Source organism: Equus asinus, chromosome 11 (genome assembly GCF_041296235.1).
Source record: "Equus asinus isolate D_3611 breed Donkey chromosome 11, EquAss-T2T_v2, whole genome shotgun sequence".
NCBI classification, from domain to species: domain Eukaryota; kingdom Metazoa; phylum Chordata; class Mammalia; order Perissodactyla; family Equidae; genus Equus; species Equus asinus.
Window position 1 is genome coordinate 9,306,187 of NC_091800.1, and position 21,204 is coordinate 9,327,390.

General features: G+C 38.3%; 1 protein-coding gene across 6 annotated transcripts in view; it reads right to left on the reverse strand.

The window, feature by feature from the left end:
- The window catches only part of USP12 (ubiquitin specific peptidase 12), a 144,703-nt gene that overhangs the window by 83,799 nt on the left and 39,700 nt on the right, over positions 1-21,204 (reverse strand). For 4 of the 6 annotated variants that reach the window (XM_070520440.1, XM_044777391.2, XM_044777396.2 and 1 more), the window contains exons 2-4: positions 19,164-19,244; positions 8,496-8,709; positions 471-700 (exon numbers count right to left, since the gene is read on the reverse strand). In XM_070520440.1, the coding sequence (XP_070376541.1) occupies positions 471-700; positions 8,496-8,709; positions 19,164-19,244 (525 nt within the window). Of the gene's footprint in view, positions 1-470; positions 701-8,495; positions 8,710-19,163; positions 19,245-20,325; positions 20,673-21,204 lie in introns of those variants that run through there. The other 2 variants (XM_070520441.1, XM_070520442.1) reach the window with 2 other exon arrangements.

The window sequence follows — 21,204 nt, forward strand, 5'->3', positions numbered from 1 at the left end:
GGCCACTGACGAGGGGTGCAGGTCCTTGCCTGGAAACGGAACTCAGGCTGTCAAAGCAGAGTGCACCAAACTTAACCACTAGGCCACAGGGCCACTCCCCAATATGCTTTAGTTTTTATTCCAACAATAAACAATAAATGTAACTGTAGGAAAAGGAAGAACAATCACTATAACTCCCTGACCTATAAGCCTCTGAAGAGCTTAACTAAGACATGTAATTTCCAGAACATGGCTCTATGCCTCCTGTATTTGAGCAATGAGGATTTTCCTCTCACCTCAGGTATTCACTCTTCATAAGCAGCATTATGAAAAAGTGTAGATTCCTTTCAACTGGCAAGTACATCTTTAACATTCATTTATACTATACCTAAGAATTACAACTTTCAAGTTCATGTCTCATACTCATCCTCAAAGAACTTTCAATATAATGAATTCAATTTGTTCTACACAAAATTTTAGGATATACTTACAGTTTCACAAGTAAGACATCTGGTTTCATTAGTTAATGTTCCCTGAAAAATCTCATGAACCCAAGTTGGGTCTGGTGTGCTGTTGTTATTCTCACTGTCAATATTACCATTAGGTAAACGGCCATTTTGTTTTTCCTGCTTTCTCTCTTCTTGTAAAATATCAGCAATCGTATTTAGTAGGTAATTTAAGAATTCATGGGCATCTTGCTGCATGTAGTTGTCAAAAAGCTCTAAAAATAAAAATATATTAGAGAATTATTTCAGAATTAAATAACTTCATTAAAAAACTAAATTTAAAAAAGAATATCTAGTATTCTATCAGAACTAAATACAAATGTTTGGTATTGTTAGTAATGTACAAGAAACAGATATCTTTCTTATATAAAATTGTGACTGAATTTACGGAAAAGAAAGTTAAGATGAATGAGAATCTTTTTTTTAAGAAAAAAACAAAACCCATCCTTACGCATTTACCTAATATACTGAGGAGATAAGAAACAACTGCTTTTATTAGTTCATCTAATCTATTATTCCACAAATATTACAACATGGCCACTTTTAAAGTGGAAGCTGGACAACCTGTTGCCACTGCCAAACCAAATGCCTAAGAACCACACAGAAAGTTTGCTAAAATCATAAATTACTGGGCCATCCATCCTAGAGATTCTGATTCAGTAAGTCAGAGATGAAGCCTGAAACCTTTCCAAAGCTCCTCCAGGTGACTCCGACGTGCTTAGGTTTAGGAAATAATGGTATCATGAATTATCTATTTAATCCACACAATTTCTAAGGCCCCTTCCAAACAAGAGATTTTATAACTCCATGAAATGTTCCCTGTAGTTACACAAATGAGTAAATATAATGGAAATACAGACAGTCGCTAACATCAAGCACTTTATCCTGTGCTTGGCATTACACAACCTTAAGATTGAAGAGTAAGGGCTTTAGAGGCAGTATCTCATTTGATCTTCTTAACAACCCTGTGATCCTGTTGTTAACGTTATTTATAAATGAGGAAATGGGATCAGAGAGGGTAAAGTCACGCTGCTAGGAAATGGCAGGGCCAGGACTCAAACCAGACAGTCCGACTCCACCAAGCTGCAGACCGAGCTGCAAGCAGCAACGCCCACGCGACCGAGCCACGCAAGGACGCCTGGGGTCCAACAGAACGCACCGAGATCCTCCACGCCCATTTGATAAATCCCCGAAAGATTATTGTTTACATTTTTTTAATGAAAGAACAAAACTTTAGAAAAAAATTTAGGGAAAGTCTTTCTAAGATAAAAGGAATAAAAATTACATTAGAGGAGCTACAGATATGACTGCATAAAATTAAGTTCTATGCATTAGAACTCATTTAAAAAGTTAGAAAGTGAAATCTGAAAATTATTAACATCTTCAACATATAAAGAGCTTATACCAAAGAATATACGAAGTGGGCAAAGGACTTGAAATCAACAATTTATAGAAAGAAAATTCAAAGGGTTAAGAAACATGAGGAAAATGTTCAACCCTGGGGTAATCAAAAAGATCTTGATTTTCCTTTCTGTAAAATGGAATACCATCCTCCTTTGCGAGATTATTGTAAAAATAAAGTGGGGACAAATGAAAATACTCATTGAGGAGATATATTAAAAGAAAATAATGATTTTAATCTTGGTGTCAAAAAGATCGCTAAAAAGCATCACATTTAAGGCGCAGCTACTAGAGCAAGATGGTCTGGATTCCTATTACAGCTCTACCTCTAATTATATGGATGTCATAGGCAATTTACTCAACTTTCTGTTGGAGCTCAAATCAAACACAATAATATTAACAATACAGCTGGAGCCACGCTTCATTTCTCTGCTGTAAAGTTTGCCTTGAGGGATTTGATTAGTCTTAAACGTCTTATGTTATCTTTAAGAACAATAAAAGCCCTGAGTCTTAGGAGTTACCGCATTAGCCTACGTGGACTCAACGCCTGATTCTAATTTGGTACACTGTGTGTCCACTGGTTTCCACTCCACCTCTCTGAGAACAAGCCAAGTCACATTCAGAACCCTCAGATGGTTCCACCACTGGACTGGTTTAGGCCAAAGCCAAGACAACTGAAGTCCATTACCTTTAACCTTGCCTCTCAACACAATAATCTTCCATCCCTGAAAATACTACTCCACCCTCAACCCCAGTCTTCTATCCTCTAGTACTCTTCTCATTCGCTTATTCTATCTTATTTCCTTCCTCATCCTTGGGATTCTCTACTTCCCCAACGCTTTCTGCTGTTCCTTCTAGGAACCGCTTTCTGTTCTAAACTCCCCATCTCTTCAACCTTCGGCATTTTCTAGCTCCCTGCTGCCACTTCTAAACCATTACACTTTCGGGGCTGGCCCCGTGGCCGAGTGGTTAAGTTCGCGCGCTCCGCTGCAGGCAGCCCAGTGTTTCGTTGGTTCGAATATTGGGCGCGGACATGGCACTGCTCATCAAACTACGCTGAGGCAGCGTCCCACATGCCACAACTAGAAGGACCCACAACGAAGAATATACAACTATGTACTGGGGGGCTTTGGGGAGAAAAAGGAAAAAAAATTAAAAAATCTAAACCATTACACTTTCACCTGCATATAAAAACTTGCCCTCAATCAAAAAAGCTCTTAAGATCTGGCCACACTACCCTTAATCCTCCTCTTTCTACAATCATTCTGTCAACCTCCCCTTGCCCTCTAATGGCCTGATTCATGGTTTCTTTGTCCACCCTGACTCCTGCACTAACCTTGACGCTTTCAGTGTCTAGGGAGCTTCCTTAAGTGCACATGAACCCCTTAAAAATCAAGAGCTCTCATCTCTCACTCACTCACCCGTCTCCAGGTCACAAATCTAGAACCACCCACCTCAGGAGGTCCGCCAAGATAAGGACTGGAAGGAAATTATGCTAGAGTTGATTAGGGGGCTTTAAAAAAGTGGAAATAAACTTGAAAAGTCATGGAGGAATGTAAAAAGAAGGATAATGGGAGAGGACCAGTAAAAAGGTTTTATAAACACTGCTAAGGGCCTAGTTAAGGTGAGAGATGAATAATTCACTCTAATGGATCTACATGCTGGCTCAATGCCACAATTTAAAGTTGTCCCATTTTTCCCTGTTAAAAAAGCTATTCTAGCATATACGTATGGTTTTCAAAATAATTACTTTTTTTGTAAAGCAAAAATGTGCAAACGTTTTTGTTTTCTAAAAACTTGAAATATCTTTTTTTGGATATTCTTTTAACACAGAGCAATGACTTCATATTCACAGAAATACTTCAACTGACTTGAATGCTCTAGAAATGAAATGCAAAGTAAACCAGAAAATACTCTTTAAGTATTTTATTGAAATATTTAAAATAATTTATAGTCCATTTTCTAAAAAACATAGTATATGAAGTATGCCAGAATCTTGCAGTGCCTAACAGCAGCCGTTACAGTTTTTAAAACATCAACCAGGACCACATAAACATTGAAACATCAACTAAATGGCCTCGGGACAATCCCTGTAAACCGTATTATATTTCACTTTTAAAATCTTGGTTTTCTTATGGTTTGCTTTCTTCTCTGCTAAGTAGCATAAGGGGAAGGTGGACTTCACACTAGCTTTGGCACGTTAAACAAACTCACTCATTCAACAAATATTTAGTAGGCACCTACTAGATGCCAGGAACTGGATTATGAGCTGGGAATACAACGGTGAGAAAAACAAATGGGCTCCTCCATCATGGAACTGACAGTCTACTGGGAGAGACGGACAGTTTTATAATAAATAAATGTATATGAAATGGATAAACTGTTAAAGTCCTGATATAGCTGCAACATTAATCCAAAAAAAATTAAAACTAAATCACTGCTTAAAAATAAGTTATGTTTTCTTCATAATTGAGAAATAGCTATAGCTTTCATTACACAAAATATCTTTCATGCTCTTTTGGAGAAAAAGGATTGAAATGAATATGGGAAATTACTCAAATCTATTTAATACGTATTATTTGTGAACAATTAAATTTCTTCACTTGAGGAAGACCAATACTTAAATATACACATTTACATATTTATATCTGCATCTCTCCACAGCACCTGAAACACTGCCACGTACATACAGGTCCCTTGAGAACAAGACCCTTTCTATCTCATTCACAACTGTATCCCCAGCACTTAGAACAGTGCCCGCCACATATTAGATGTGCTTGACATTTTCTGAATAAATGAATGAACAATAGGGGCTGAAACAGCTAAAATGACATGAGAAGAATAAATGTGGCCCCAAACAACAATATGAACTATGGACACAGCTAAGGTCAGTGAGTCGAAGCACAGAGCTGCAGAGGCCAGCTAATCTGACTTTCAAGCACACCTTAAACGATGCCAAGCTCTCCAGCTGAGTCAACTCCAACTAACACAGAATAAGATCACCAATCTGTGTGTTAACTCTTCTAAAATAACAGAGAGCCTATAGAAAGCTAGTAATTCTAAACAGATAACTTCAGTTCTTACCTAGATTGCCCCAACAGCCTCCTGGCTGGTCCCCCTGCATCCATTCCTGCTGCCCACCCCCACCGCTTCCCATGGCCATGCCACACATCAGCAGAGGGATCTTTCCTCATGCAGATCAGACCGTGTCACTCATCCACTCAGAACCCTGTAATGGTTTCCTATGGCTTTCAAAACAAAACCCAAGCTCTAGGCCCTGCCTTTCTCTCCAACTTTATCTTCATCCTACTCCACTCCAGCCAAGTTAATTTTCGTGCTGTCCTTCAAGCACCCAGGGCAACTGCAATTTCTGTTCTATCTGCTTCGAACAACTTTGCCTTGCATCCTCAAATGGCTTGTTTCTCAATTCAAATCTCTGCTCTAAAAACACTCATCAATTCCCTCAATTTTCTATCCCCTTTCCTTGCTTTATTTTTCTCCATGTCAATGACACATTATATCACATAATTGCTTGTCTTCTCCACTAGAATCTCAGCTCCCTGAAGGCAGAGGCCTATCTTATTTCTACATCCCTAGTTTCTACACAGTGGCTAGCACACAAGAGGATCTAAATATATAATAATCAGTTCACACATTCAGCTAGTTTCCCATCATCAAAGACAACATATTTATGGAACAAGTGTTAGCACACTGGGCTACAGTCCTCTCATGCTATGATTAGGTAAGATAAATTAAAATTCTACAAACAAAAATTCATTACTGAAATTAAAACAGATTCTTTCCAAGGGATATCAAAACGATTAGGATATAAAGCAATGGTGGTTAAAACAATATGGTAGTAGTATTCTGTCTCTTAAAAATATAGAATATGAAGTTTTTAACATAATGTGGAAGGAAATTCATTTACGAACAGTCCAAAAGTGAAAGTTAGTGGAACACTGAACTGGGCAACATACTTTCCAGAGATTTAAAACAAACCAGCAAACAAAATCTCAGAAGGAGAGTTAGGCAATGGATACCTATTAAATTCTCTTTGCTTTGCATGCTCTTCTCTATAAAATTATTAGGAAAAAAATCAAAACCCAAAAATATATTTCAAAACATACTTACAAAAGCCAGCAACATCAAATAATAAACATGCTTTTCTATTAAACATTGTTTCTGAAGTACAGAAAAGTGAAACAAAACTTATGAAGATGGGTTTAGAATATGCATCCTGGAATCAGTCTCATTCAACAAAGTATTTAAGAAGTCTATCATGCATCAATTTACTCTGCCTAAACACACTGAAAAAATTCAAAAAATACTGAACATATAAAACCATAGGTATTCAACCACACAGAAGTTTCAAAACACAGTAACTTAAACTCTGTGTTTAGCTTGAGAATCAATCTAAATTTAAAAAATCATTGTATACCTAAAGATCACATTATGGACTGCCTGCAGGTATCCCCTACGAAATTCCTATGTTGAAACCCTACCCCCTGATGCAACGCTATTAGGAGATGCCGCCTTTGGAGGTCATTTAGGTCTTGAGGGCTGACATTAGTGCCCTTATAAGAAAAGACATGAGGGGCCAGCTCCGTGGCCAAGTGCTTGGGTTCGCGCGCTCCGCTGCAGCAGCCCAGGGTTCGGATCCTGGGCGCAGACATGGCACTGCTCGTAAGGCCACGTTGAGGTGGCGTCCCACATCCCACAGCTAGAAGGACCTGCAACTAAAAATATACAACTGTGTACGGGGGCGGGGTATGGGAAGATAAAGCAGGAAAAAAAAAAAAAAGAAGATTGGCGACAGTTGTTAGCTCAGGTGCCAATCTTTAAAAAAAAAAAAAACAAAAAAGAAAAGAAAAGACATGAGAGCTTCTTCCTCTTTCTCTCTTCGCCAGGTGAGAATACAGCAAGAAGGCAGCCGTCTGCAAACCAGAAAGAGGGGCCCTCATTGGACACTGAATCTGCCAGCATCTTAACCTTGGATTTCCCAGCCTCCCCAACTGTGAGAAATAAATGTTGACTGTTTAAGCCACCTAGTCTACGGTATTTTTGTTACAGCAGCCAAAACTAAGACAAACTATGACAGGAGCACATGGAATATATTAAACAATAAGGTCAAGAAAAATGTACTATTAAATGAAAAGGAAAATAATGTGTGTTTGCGTGAGTTTTGTGTTTCTGATGTTGAACGTTTCTAAAATACTAACGACATCACTGAGAAAGGATGGCATGTTCAATATCATGTACATGAATTTTCTACCAGGACAAAATTTTTAAAGTTTCACACCAATACAGACAAAAAGACTAAGAAGACTTGAACCTCTCAGTTCACATTCTAATAGAGTTGTATTTGGCTTTCTCAAAAACAGAAGATACTATACAGATCTATAATTTAAGAAGGTATATATGTTTAGCTTTCATCAAGGAAACACAAAAAAGACATATTTTTTTGAGCAATTAATCAACTGCCTTATATTTGTATATGGAGAAAATGAACAAAATCTTTAACGTGTATCAGATTCAAGAATAACAGCCTAAAGTCATATTATTTCAGCATCTTCTTATGTTTTAGGGAACTAGATATGACACAGGCTTATCTCAATCCCTGTGATCATGAACACCGTGCACAGACTCAAGAGGACAGGGAGGATCACCCACTGGCGTATTTGACAGTCAAGTTTAAAGACTTCTCAAATCATATTTCTGTGGGCATCTTTCTATTTGATAGACAACAGATCAAACTGAAAACACCACTCAACTTTATTTCTCCAATGATTGAAATGCCTACATCAAACAAAACCCAGAATTCTACATGTTATTTAAATCCTATTTGAGTTTTTTGAGGTAGCATACCATATTAGACTGAACACTGGGCTTAGATGTCAAGGAGAAGTGTGGGATCCTGACAAGTTATCTTAACTTCTCTGAGCATCAATTATCTCATGTAAAGTGAGGTAATAATGTCTAACTTATGGGCTTGCTGTGAAAATTAAATAAAAAACATTTTAAGAAAGAAAACGGAAGTGGGGCTTTATCAGTAACTATTAAAAGGAGGGTGGGAGGGACTGGAGTTAAAACTATCTACCCAAAGCCAGAAAGTTGGATTTATTGTTCTGGCTCTTTCCTTTCCCTGGGGTGTGACCCCTGGCAAGTCTTTTAGCCTCTATTTTTTTCACTGCTAAAATGAAGGAAATAACATGCTCTCTACATCAGGTTACTGTAAGGATCAAATGAGCCAATATACATGAAAGCATTACAAAAACAACAAATAAACAATAATGTGGGGGAAAAAAACTTCAATCTTGATAGAAATGCCAAGCAGACAAAAAAGAGAAATACACGATAATTTCTCATTTCCTGGCATATGGAATTTGATCTTTGTATAACACACTTCAAACACTGATCACACCTTATATTAATCACTGTGTGACTATCTCCTCACTAAACTAGGACTTCTCTAAAGACAGGAACATCATCTTTAGTTCTTCAATGGCTAATACATCATCAGGCATAAAGTCAATGCTTGCTGAATTGTAGGAGGCTATATTTAACCTTCTTGTTATGTAAGCAATACATCAAGAAGTAGAAGAAAATTACCATTTTCCTTCCGTAATCTTGTTATGAACTTCTTAGGAGGTATTACTCCAACCTTTTTCTTCTGCGTGGCTATGCTATGGAAGAGATCTGCTAAGCACGTAAGAAGGTTCTCCTTCTTCCTAGGTTGACTCTTGTATGCTAGAACTTTTTCCCGAAATGGACGACAAAAATAAAGTGCTTGAAGAACTGAATTACAGTAGCAGGTATTCCCAAACTAGAATAGGAAAAAAAAACAATTTTGTTAAATTTGGGGCAACACATTTTCAAAAGAAAGAATTTCCATGTGTACAGTTGAGAGAACAGAAAGAGAAGATAGGGAATTTATGATCCTCATAAATTAAAAGGTATCTCAGAGTAGAAATTATTCTGACTGCAAAGTAGCCATTTTAACATTAAATGGATGCTCTAGGCATCACTTTCAGGTTAAATTTGAAGGGAAATATATGCGATAAATTTGGCCTTTATGAAAACTGATTTAAAGAAACTATATAGTTTAAATATCAAGATTAGGTTTAGGATTCTGGATAATTTTTTTCTTTTCTTTTTCAATTCCCATTGTTACTATAGTATTGGTTGTATACAAAGTATTTTACATATTAAACATTTAAAAATATAACTCTCAAAAATTCTTAAAAAAGATACAAAAGTGAGGTTTTCTATCAAGTTCTTAAATAACATGCAGAAAATAAACAAAAACAAAAAACAAGGAAAAGCAAGATCCTCTGAAAGGTGAGATTAAAAATCATCAATGTGACAGGCTAACAACCATGAAATGCTGCAATGCCAGGCTGTATCAGTCTCACTATGTTAGAAAGACATGGACTTCAGCTCCAGGGTTAAACCCTGAACTACGGACCTCTCTCCTGCTGGCCAGGTGATCTGGAGTGTGTAACTACAGCTCACTGAAGTTCAATTTCCCCCTCTTTAATAATGGTGAAAAATAATCCTGCCTTACAGAGAGCATGACACATAGTTTGATAACTATTTATTGCCTTCCTTTTCCCTCCCCAGTAATAGACACTGGCTCCCAGAGTAAGCTGATAAAACACCCGGAAGTCGACCCATGAGGATTTGGGGAGTGCCTTGAAACTGTAAAAAAGGAATGAGGACAGTTCTCATGGTACTGCTATGGGGTGAGGTCACATATATATTAACTTAAACAGGCTGGGCAGAGAAGAGTGTTTAAGAGTAGGCTATATTAAATGTTTGTGCATAAACATGCACGTTTGCTTACATTTAGAAACTAGGAAGGATAAGTTAAACGTGATTAAAAATAGTTATTTACAGAGAAAGAGGGGAAAGAGTGGAGAGGAACGAAAGTGAGATTCCTCTGCATGTACATTATAAAAAGATTACTTTGTACCAATTTTTTAAACTAAGTCATAAAAGAAAGAGAAAAAAAAATTCCTAAAATTGAAAACAGATAGAAATAAATAAAACCTAAATATATATCAAGCTGGTGGTAAAACTACACAGATAAAAGAATTATGTCAAGTGACTTTAAAACACAGAACTTTTACTATACGTGCCTACCGCAATACAGTCTAAGAATAAAAATAACAAAGAAATCCTAAACAGCACTCAGCAGTCACATTTTTAGAATTAATCTGTGGATACTGTTATTTTGAAACTACTATAGACACGCTCCAGGACAAACCAAGTAAAGAATTATGTTAACACCCTTAAGAAGCAAAATTTTTAAAGTAAAGGAGAAAAGTTACAAGAATAAAAATTAGAAGAGTAAAAGCCCTATAAACTTAAACTGGAATTAGAAATATCAGTATAAACTCATGCCTTTTTGTAAATCTTAAGATGAGTGTATGCGTGCATGCGTGTGTTTTTTCAAGTTCTGTCCACTGAAAAGGCCAGCTGCAATTAAGTTTCCCCTGTACTCAGACCGTGGTCTCTAAAAACCTCTTTGCCACAAAATGGAACTACGATGCCTTGCAGATATGGCTATTCAACGTCTGAGACAGGAAATGTACAATGTACAAGATTAGCCTGGAATACCTTTTTGTGTGGATCCAAGAGCTAACTTTCATCAAAAAGAATGACTGCAATGGATAAAAGGCACATCAACTACATAAAAACCTATGAATAAATAATGATGTTAAAAAAAGAAACTTTCATTAGTCTCCAATGGAAGTTATAAACTAATAATAAAAGGAAAGTATCAAAGTTTTATCTTGTCCTTCTTATAAGAACCATATTTCAGGGGGCACTAAATAGTTGATAAAGGAAGTTCTTGTTTATAGAATAATTCTGCCTAATAACTTCAGAAGAAATGGTCGTAAATAATGGACTAGGCAATAATTACCAATGGATACTAAAAGCATTAGGTTAAAAGTTGATGGGGAACTTTAAAATGGAGGACTCAGGCCTAAACCCCCAATGGTTCCAGTATCATTAAAAACAAACAACAAAACTTTCATGTTTTGCAGTGTGATGCACCAAGAAATATACAGCAACTCCTATTAAGTATCATTGTCCTAAAAAATAAAACAAAACCACTACACTTTGATCAAGTGTCTAGATCTAACTACCACTTTATAAGATACTCAAGGAATAGAGGAACAAGTTAAACACTACTACAAGAAAGGAATAGGACAGGAGACCCAGTGAAGATACATGACTTCCACGTTCATATAGCTCGTCAGAGCCATGAACTGATTTCATGAAGACAGCTGCTTGAAAGGCTTTCCAGAGACATGCTAAAAGAAGTATACAATAATGATGCATTGATATTAATGATCCTAATTCATAAAGGCTACCCAGTGCTAAGTACATCAGCAGTAGAATCTACAACATTACTAAAGTTAACTTACCAATTACTCAGCATTAATTAGTCTGAAAAATACCAGTATTTGTACCACAGTCTAATGACTCTAATGACCAACAAACTATGGCTCTGTCAAGTGAAGATACAATCTCCATAATCTGGACATTTTTATTAAAGAATAAGCAACAGGGACTCTGCCAATTTCCACAGAGTAGGTAGGTAAAAACAAAAGACAGCATCTCACAGTATATCAGAAAAAGTTATCATAATGAGTTTGACTCACTTATAAAAAAGAAGGAAATGGGATAAGCTAAGGAACTAAAGGGAGTCCACACTTTGTACAGAATGCTCGCAGCCAGCCTCTTGCTCATCTCCCCAATTTAAAGCAATAGGTAACACTGTAATCAATTCTTTGAGGTCTTCTATTATGGTCTTTCACTTACCTTCATCAATCCCAATAAAGAAAAATTAAAGATTGAAACTACTACTACGCCTCCAGAATAAGCTAACTTTCAATCTTATTCATAACTCTGAAACTTTTAATTTCCTTGACTTTTAACAGTAACTTTCATTCTAGTTCCTAAAATCTAAAAATATATCCTTCAAGTGTATAGTTTTCCTGCAAAAGACTGTCTGGGATGTTTTCCTCCAAATTCTTATTTCTGAAAGCTCAATTTCCAAAAAGACATTGCTCTATGGTTGAAACCTATCCTGTATTTTTTCAGCTGCTTCTGAAGATCAAAGGTATGACCCTCTTTAAAATCAGGGGAAACAAATTTTAAAAGGAGCCACCCTCCTCGAGGTCTGATCACTGATTTTTCAATCGCCTGTTGAACGCAATGACCTATCCTTGCTTTCTCTGATGCCTTTTTCTCTAAGTCTTAAAAAAATGCCCCTCCACAAATATGAATCATTGCCCCATCAATAAGATGATTCTGAGTACACATCTCTAATGCATGTATATTTATTTATAAATTATATACATATATTACATACATTAAAAATATAACAGGGGGCCGGCTGCGTAGCTAAGTGGTTAGGTTCGCACACTCCACTTCAGCGGCCCAGGATTTCGCTGGTTCGGATCCTGGGCGCGGACATGGCACCACTCATCAGGCCATGCTGAGGCAGCATCCCACATGCCACAACTAGAAGCACCCACAACTAAAAATAAACAACTATGTACCAGGGGGCTTTGGGGAGAAAAGGAAAAATAAAATCTTTAAAAAAAAAGACACAAATAAGTGATTATATTTTGTTATATTTTTAATAAGACAAGATGAAGCAAACATTTTAAATTTGTCTTATTAATTTTTTCATTTTCACTAAAAATTATTAATATTTAACTGAGGGCAATGAGACTGAGTGTGCTTTTGTGTAAACTGTGGGATACAGACTGTAAGACAGTGATTTGATAGTCTGGGTTTACGTCCAGTTATATGGTTTTAACAGCTATCAAAGTTGAAAAAGGTATCTTCACAAAGATACATACATTAGTCCAAGTGAAAAAGAGTCTCCTTTATGGCCTTTATTTTCTAAATTATGGTATTAAATTTGCAATCCTATTTACTAAATGTTCGAATACATGTGAGTGATCACCGGCCTTGAGAGCAGCACAGCATGGGCACTGAGCGCAGAGGATCTGAAACCAAACAGTCTAGGTTGAGACCTGGTTCTGCTATGAGACCTTGGGAAATTACTAAACCACTCTGTGCATCAGTCTCCTCATCTGTAAATGGGGTTAACAGCACCTACATCTTAAAACCTTGTAAAGAATTAAATGAATAATCTGTGGGAAGTCCTTAGAACAATTCCTAACAGAATTACACAGTTAATTTTGAAACAACCTTTTTCAAGCCATTTGTCCATTTTGAGGAATTAGATTAATTGAAATTAAATCATGTAATCTCTAAATCCACATTTAAATTATAACAGATAAAACAGCATAAATGAGTAAGAGAGAGTGATGCTGTTGACTGCTCGGCACTGTGGCACTTGAAGTAACACAGGACCATTTCACACATGGATAGTGTGGGTGCCAGTATCATCCATTTATCAAGAATAGTAAAGCTGAATCTATCTTTCATTTTTAGATGAAAATAAACATCAGAAATTCTACTATTTTCTTCTCATACCCCAGCGGACCATCTCAAGTATTTCATTTGGAGATTACTGGTTTTAACCACCATTATGTCAACAGTGTTGCCTTTAAAAAATGTTTTAAAATGTTTGACTGCTCGCCTGTCCCCCATGCTGGAGGCTGGTGACAGTGCCTGTCCTGTGAACATCCCCTTCTAAGGGAAGACCCTCTTCCTCCGACCACAGTGTCTCGTTTAGGTGGCCTGTTTTATAACACTATGCCCCACTTTCCCCTACCCACCACCCTCACTGCGGCCAAGTGGACCCAATCCCAAAGCGGCCTTCCTCATTCTAGCGGACATCCACTCCTCACCCCACGCCCTTACTCCATGGCCCTGTGCTTCCTTCTAGGAACTGACTTCTACGCAAATTCCGTAGGGCTGTCAATCACAAGCCCTTTCTCAGGCCCTGTAACAGGGCTGGGCTCTTGATCCACTCTAGACAGAGTACCTGGGCTACAGTTCTTTTGTCAGGTTTGACATGGACGTTCTCTGGGATCTCTGATAATGTAAGCCTCAAGGAGTCTGTGGCCACAGGGGAAGAGAAACTAAATGAGAATGAAATCAATGCAAAAGAAAACAGAACCAAGAGACATTTGCCTAATCAACAGTATAACCCACAAATGGAAAGAAAGTTTCATTTTTATTTCTCTCTCTCCTCCATAATGGTCCTTGTTCCCTGGATCTAGAATTCCAACTAATAAGTACTAGCAATTCAGGTTAAAAAGCCTTTCATAAGATGGTCTAGGAACACAATTGTAATTTCATAACAAAGGTCCACAGTAGCCTCCCAAATAGATTGATTGAGCCCAATCAACTTATGTGTTGGACCCTATTGTATTATAAAATTAATATAGAACCATACAATTAAACATTGAAGAATGGCTATTAAAAATGCATAGACTGCACAAAAAGTAGGAAAGAGACACTAGTTTAAATCACTGTCTATAATAAACTTTACTAAAATAAGTACTCATTAGCTACAAGACCTCAGAGGAAAAGGCAATCTGGTTTATCAGATGAAAACAACTTGTTTTCAAAGAATTTAGCTGACTGTAAAAACAGCCGACATGTGAGTGGGATATTTTACAGCAAGAGAAAGCTTCCAAGGGCTCCTGTGCCTCCTCAACGTGGTTCCTGAACCCCCACGGCACAGGACATTCCTCCTCGGCTCCCATAACATCAGGAAGGTTAACGTATCCGCAGCAGTCCAACCAATAGGAAAGCCCCACTCTGTGTGTTACGTAAATTATAGTGACCAACATCAGAATCATCATTAAGAGTAAACTGCCATAAAAGCTATCATTTTTGAAAATACTCTTCCAAGACAAAAATATCTACAAGTGAAAATAATGGAAAATAGGTTGTCATTAACAATGTTGAAAGTAACCACTCTGTTGAATTTTCTGCTAGGTTAATCAAACTGTGGTACTCTTTTCTCCATTAAAACAAAAAAAGTCTAATTTTCTAACTGCCCAAATACATGTATTATTTCCCAAAAGCAAGTGCTATTGAGTGACCTACCACTCAGTGGTTGCAAAAAGGGATCCAATCAGGCAGATCTAATAGGAACTCTTTTCGGTATAAGCTTTTTATAAAAGCAATTAAAATGAACCTGGAAATGCACACTTAGCTAAGAACGGACTGATGAAAAGAAAATATACATGTGCCCCATTTTAACAAAATCCAATTGTTAGGAAAGGGTAACCACCAAGTTTCTTAAAGCAGCTACATTTCACTGTTATTTACAACACCAACTACTTGGCAGACAGGTATAGGGGCAGGAAAAAAGTTAAAATACTGATCTCTGAATTAACAAGCCCCTACCTCCAAAACTACAATCTTAATTTTTAAGAGACTCCTATAAATAAGTCTACAAATAAAAAAATGGGGGAAGGAAACAAAGAGAGAAAGAAAAGAGTAATGATAATTTGCAGGTTGAAAAATAAGACTTACAGAAAAAGGTTAAACGTACAGAACACAGTTGCAAAGTAGCGTGAAAGTATAAATCCCAGAAAAAGTTAATCACTATTCTAGTTCTGCTGCATCAACTCTGACCACTAATTTATCTCTGAGTATAATTCAAAGTGTTCATCAACCTTTCACAGTTGGAGCCCTGGCCACCTTAGAGATGTCAATTCTTCACCATAATAACTAGGCACAGAGATCAGAAACTATATTTCTGCTCCTCAAATGAACCTCTCGAGGGGATAAGACAGAGCTTCCTCTGATGGCCTCTTAGTCGCTTTACTCCCTCCTGCTTCTCTTGGTTTTACTGACGCTCAGTTACTCAGCTTCAGGAAGAAACACAAATACCACCTTCTGAATTTAGATTGATCCACAGGGAGTAATGAAAAATGCTATTTTCTTAGAAACCTTTTTTTTTACACAATTGACGCTGGCATTTTGATACTGATATCATATTAAACTTAAAACAACATAGCAGAAAAATACTATAGAACTTCAGAACTCATGATTTTATCTAGGATGTTGTTTCACTCGTTCTGAGGCTATCTGCAGAAAACTTACAGCTAGACACAATGAGGAGATGGAAATATTTATACTGGAGAAAGTTAAAGGTAAGACAGCCTTCAATATACAAATATATTGTGACAAAGTATAAATAAGTGCTATTCTAAAGACATGGGTTCTTCTGGGACACTATCAATGGCACAACTTCACTACAATTCAAGACACATGTGAGCACTGGAGTCTGAAGCAGGTACGGGTGGGAGCCACCAGGACGCAGTAACGAGACTGAAGAAACAGGTTTGCCACCCCCAGATCCAAACGAGGCTCTGACCACCGGACAACTCTGTATGAGAGCACAAACATTTCAGATCACATAAGGAGAGGCCAGACTTCTTGTTGAACAGGGAAATACTCATTTAACTCTCCTCCTCATGAAACCTCAATAAAATGACCATGGAAGAACAGATCAGGCAAAAACTCAAAAGGCCAAAGGAGATAAACCACAGACCAGAGATGTCAGGGAACAGACAGAAGGCAGACAGAGAAACTGCAGAAGCCCAAGAGCCCATAAGGGACAAACAAGAAACAAAGTGACTCATCCTGAAGGAGCAGGATGGGGGATGGGGGGTGGCGGGGGAAGGTGACATCTAAAAACACAAGTCTGGTCACAAGTGTTTCAAAGGACCATTTAGACCCCCAGGCTCTTAGCCTGCTTTCAACTGCAGGTCAGTGTCCAGAGAGGCTGAACAGGGAACTCTGGGTATAAGAACAGCGAGGACAGCAGTGAGGCCTGGACAGGAACCAGAGGACCAGACACACCCGGAACGAAGCACCTCCCAGGCAGACTGAGGAGTCCTCCCAGAAGCAGACAGCCCGCCCAGAGCAAGGCTCCAGATGCTGACACTGGGGGCAGGAGGGAGTGGGCAGGGAGCGCTCTGTTTAAAGCCTGTTTGCCAGCGGGTCACCCTAGAGTGGAGCCAAAGGTAGACAAGCTCCACCCATAATACACAAAGCTCCAACCAGCGGTCTAGAATTTCATTTTTATGTATGATTGAAATTTGAGGAAAGCTTCCAATAGGAAAGACAGAGTTGAAAATGGGGGGTGGGGGTGGTGAACTCAGAAACAATCCAGTAATCCTAAGAAAACCTCAGCAACAAACTATAAATAATATCCTGAGAAAAATAAAAGAAAATATTGCCTCCATGAAACAAGATCAAAAAATAAAAGTAACATTCTAAGAAACAAAAAAATGCAATGAGTTGGATGAAAAATAGTCTAAAATGTAGAAGAAATAGTCTAAAATGTAGAATAGAAAGGCAGATGATCAAAAATGGGAGGAAAAATAAGAAAAATAAAGAATCAGTCTAAGTCTTTCAATATGCAACTAACAGTGTATCAAAAAAGACAGAACAGAGAAATTACACTGATAGGAAGAAAATTATCCAAATAATAGTATCAGAAACGTTCTAGAACTGAGGAAAATGAACCATCAGTCTGAATGGGTTCATAAACACCCAACGCAATAACAGGGGAGAGTAAGACACATCATGAAATTTCAGAACATCGTGCATAGAGAGCATCTTAAAAGCCTCCCAAAATTTCTTTGAAAGGGGCAAAAAAGCCTCATACAGAAAAGATCAAGAACCAGAAGGGGGCCTGCCCGGTGGCACAGCAGTTAAAGTTCACGTGCTCCACTTTGGTGGCCCAGGGTCCCCAGGGTTAGTGGGTTCAGATCCAGGGTGCAGACCTATGCACTGCTTATCAAGCCATGCTGTGGCACGCATCCCACATATAAAATAGAGGACGATGGGCACAGATACTAGCTCAGGGCCAATCTTCCTCAAAAAAAAAAAAAAGAAGAAGAAGAAGAAGAAAATGGGAAGGAAAAAAAAGAATCAGAAGGGCATCAACCCTCAACATCAAAAGAACCAGAAAGCAACAGAGTAATCTCTTAAAAATTGTGAAGGAAAGTTATAACTTAGGATCTATATCTAGCTGTAACAATAACCGAAACACTTTTAAATACACACGATCTCAAAGTTAATCTCCCATGCACACTTCCTAAAGAAGCTAGTGTAGACCATGTTCCACAAAGCAAGAACACCAGAAAGAAGACAGGATCTGCAAGTGGAAAGAAGTGAAGGGAATATCCAGGGTGACAGAAAAAAGAAAGGCTGGACAAAAGCTGCACAGCAGGAGGACAGAAGGCTCCAGAGGGACGTCATGGGGAAAAGGAGGCGTTACTTGACGGGTACGACTCAGTGGAAACTGATACAGAGGAGGTCTTTTTATTTTTTCAGTTTTGTTGACAAATCTGGGAAGAATAAATGAAAAATAAGGACATGGAAAAACAAAGCCATGACTGATCCCGTAGGGGAGGAGGAGGAAAAGTGAAGTTGGGCAGAGGCGGTGCGAGAAGAGAACTAAACTTCTAATCCACCTTAACAGGAAGTCAACAGGGTTTTGTTTTTTTTAAATAGCAGTATAAGCACTTTATTTAGAATGGAAGGGTAAAGTCCAGAAAAAATAGCCATCAGTTCAATGAGTAGCTTCCTGTGGGGAAGGACAGAAGAGGGTGGAGACGGCTGATTCTTTGTTACAAGCTTCACACTGACAGAGACCGACAGGTTCCCAGAGCAAGGGGAAACAGGTCACTCGAAGCGCTTCCCTCAAGTCACACAAGAAAGCACACATCATAATTCCATACTCGTACTTATCGACACACCAATTTGTTCACTATAACTTACTTTGTTATCTGTGCTACCGCCAACACAGACATTTTAAAACATTCACCGTGGACCCACCTAACAGTACAACAGCATAAACTACTACGACAATTACATAACACAGATTTGTGGTGGTTTTGGTTCAGAGAAGAAAGTTCTTCCAAAGTTTTAATAATGTATAATTACTAGAATTACCTCCACAAGGACTGAGATGTATGTTTTCCCTATATTTTGCACTTTTATATCTATACTACTGGGACAATGCCAGGAGTAAATTGACAGAGACGCTATAGACACATGCAGGCATTTACAAACTATATTTATATCTGTACATTTGAACCACTTATATTTAGACATTTAAATAATTCTCAAAGAATCAAGAGATCTGTTCTCAGTTGTTCAGCCAACTTTGTTTCCCTTCCGTGACAGATAAATTTAAAATTCCACATCAAGTTTCTTGGCATTAAGTCTGAGACAAATGAACAATTTTCCTTTAATAAATTATGAAATGCATTCATCAATTCTGAAGGCTAAGTATCAATGGATACTTACATTGACTAATCCAAAATAGTGCTCATTGACTGGAAACTGTTCTGGACCAATCTCTTTCTCTAATGCCGAGGCATTGGCGCCCTATAAAATGAAACGCAGAAATCTTAGTATTTATAGTATTTTTATAACATTGTCACAATTATATAGGCATTACAGAGACATTCTTTAAAAAACTACCTATAACTTACAGATCTATAACTTCCCTATAACTACCTAACAATACTGAAAGAAAATAAAGGATGAGAGTGAAGAACGAAGGCTTTTAACAAGATGACTAAAAACTAGTTTGCAGGAACCTTCTCACGGAACCAAAGCCTGGATCAAGGAATTATATTTATAACTTGTTCCTTTTTTCTAAGTAACGAATGAAAGTGGCTGTTGCATCATGCACTGTAACAAGAGTGTAATCTGACAGCAGCCATCTCAGAGAGCTGAAATTTTGTGAAATTCGCCTATATCCAGGGACCTAACAATTCTTCCGAGGTATACACCTGAAAAATTCTCACAGAGAGCTAAGGGCGACAGGAATGTTCACTGATGCATCACTGATGATGCAGAGCTGACAGCAATCCAGGTGGTCTATAAAACATGACAACATCCTACATAACAGAGTCAGAATAAATGAGCTAGATTTATGTACAAAAACATGACTATTTCTCAAAAACATTATGTTAAATTAAAAAAGAAAATGAGACTAAAACGAAACACCACCATATATACACACACACACACACACACACAATAGCACACGGCCAATGGGCTGGACAAACGCACATCAGACACACTTGAGTGGGCCCTGGAGGACGGCTGGGACTTGGAATCGGGGTGAAGGATGAGAAGGAAAAATAAAATGAAACCCAAAAAAAGAAGGGCCCTGCACAGACAATATCATATTCCTGAGACCTGTGTCATGCGCTCAGAAATATGATCAACTCCATTCTATGCATCCGAGGTCCCTGAAGAAAAAGCTTAGTGGGTGGGAAGACACAAAGTCCCTAGGCACCAGTACACAGTACCAAATGGACTCAAAACGTGGCTTGAAAGGGGAATGAAAGCAATTCTGAAAACACAGTAACTCTGGATATGTTTACATGAAAATCCCCAAGAAAAGGTACTGATATAACAAGAGAATATAACTGATATGCAGTCAGTCACAAAATACCTGAACACCACTCTGCAGGGCTGCACACGAGACAACACACACAGACGCCTCCTCGAGACGCTGCACACGGTGAACAGCCCTGAGCGCTCAGGAGCCCACTGCGGCAGTGTCCTGGCTGAGCTCCGATCCTGAACCTGGGAAGCCCAGCCCTTCGTCAAACACATCCTCAACTTCCTGAAAGGTCAGGCCCGAAAATAAGCGCTGATGAAAGGGACCTGGCGGGTTGGTGGTCAAGTTCTGCCAAAACAAGATATTTCCTCTAACGTCCTCCAGCCACCCAGCACTTGTATGCAGACATGACACAGTCTTTATTTTTTTCATTTAGGAATTATTTTTAGGCTTTCTATAAAACCTCGATACAATCACTAGTTCATAGATACCATTTATTTCAAATTTGGCTATTCATTAACTGTTATTATAGCAACTTCAAGGTCCACCGAACAAAACTGTCTCGGCAGGAACGCTGCCAAGCCCCACTCCCCACTCTGCCAGCTCAAGTCCTGTCAGGAAATTTCTTCACATATGTTGAAAACTATTAGTAAGTCAAGATGTTTACCACCTACTATAAGAATTCAAACTGGTTTACTGGAACGAGTATAACCCTTCTGCACAAAAAAGAAGAAAAGCAAAGGTGCCATTACCCAAAATACAAGCTCATGTATCTGTCTGTGTGGAACGATTAAATGCCAGCACGCACACCTTAGGAAAGCATTTCTGGCCCTGAGGATGAACAGAGGACGGAATACCACGTGTACATATGTCTCCGGTGTAACTGCAGTCACACGCCACACACTGTGTATCCCGGCCACCCCAGATGTCCCACTCGGCCCCCAAACACCACAGACTTCCACACAAGCTTAGAAAGCCCACCTTCAGGGT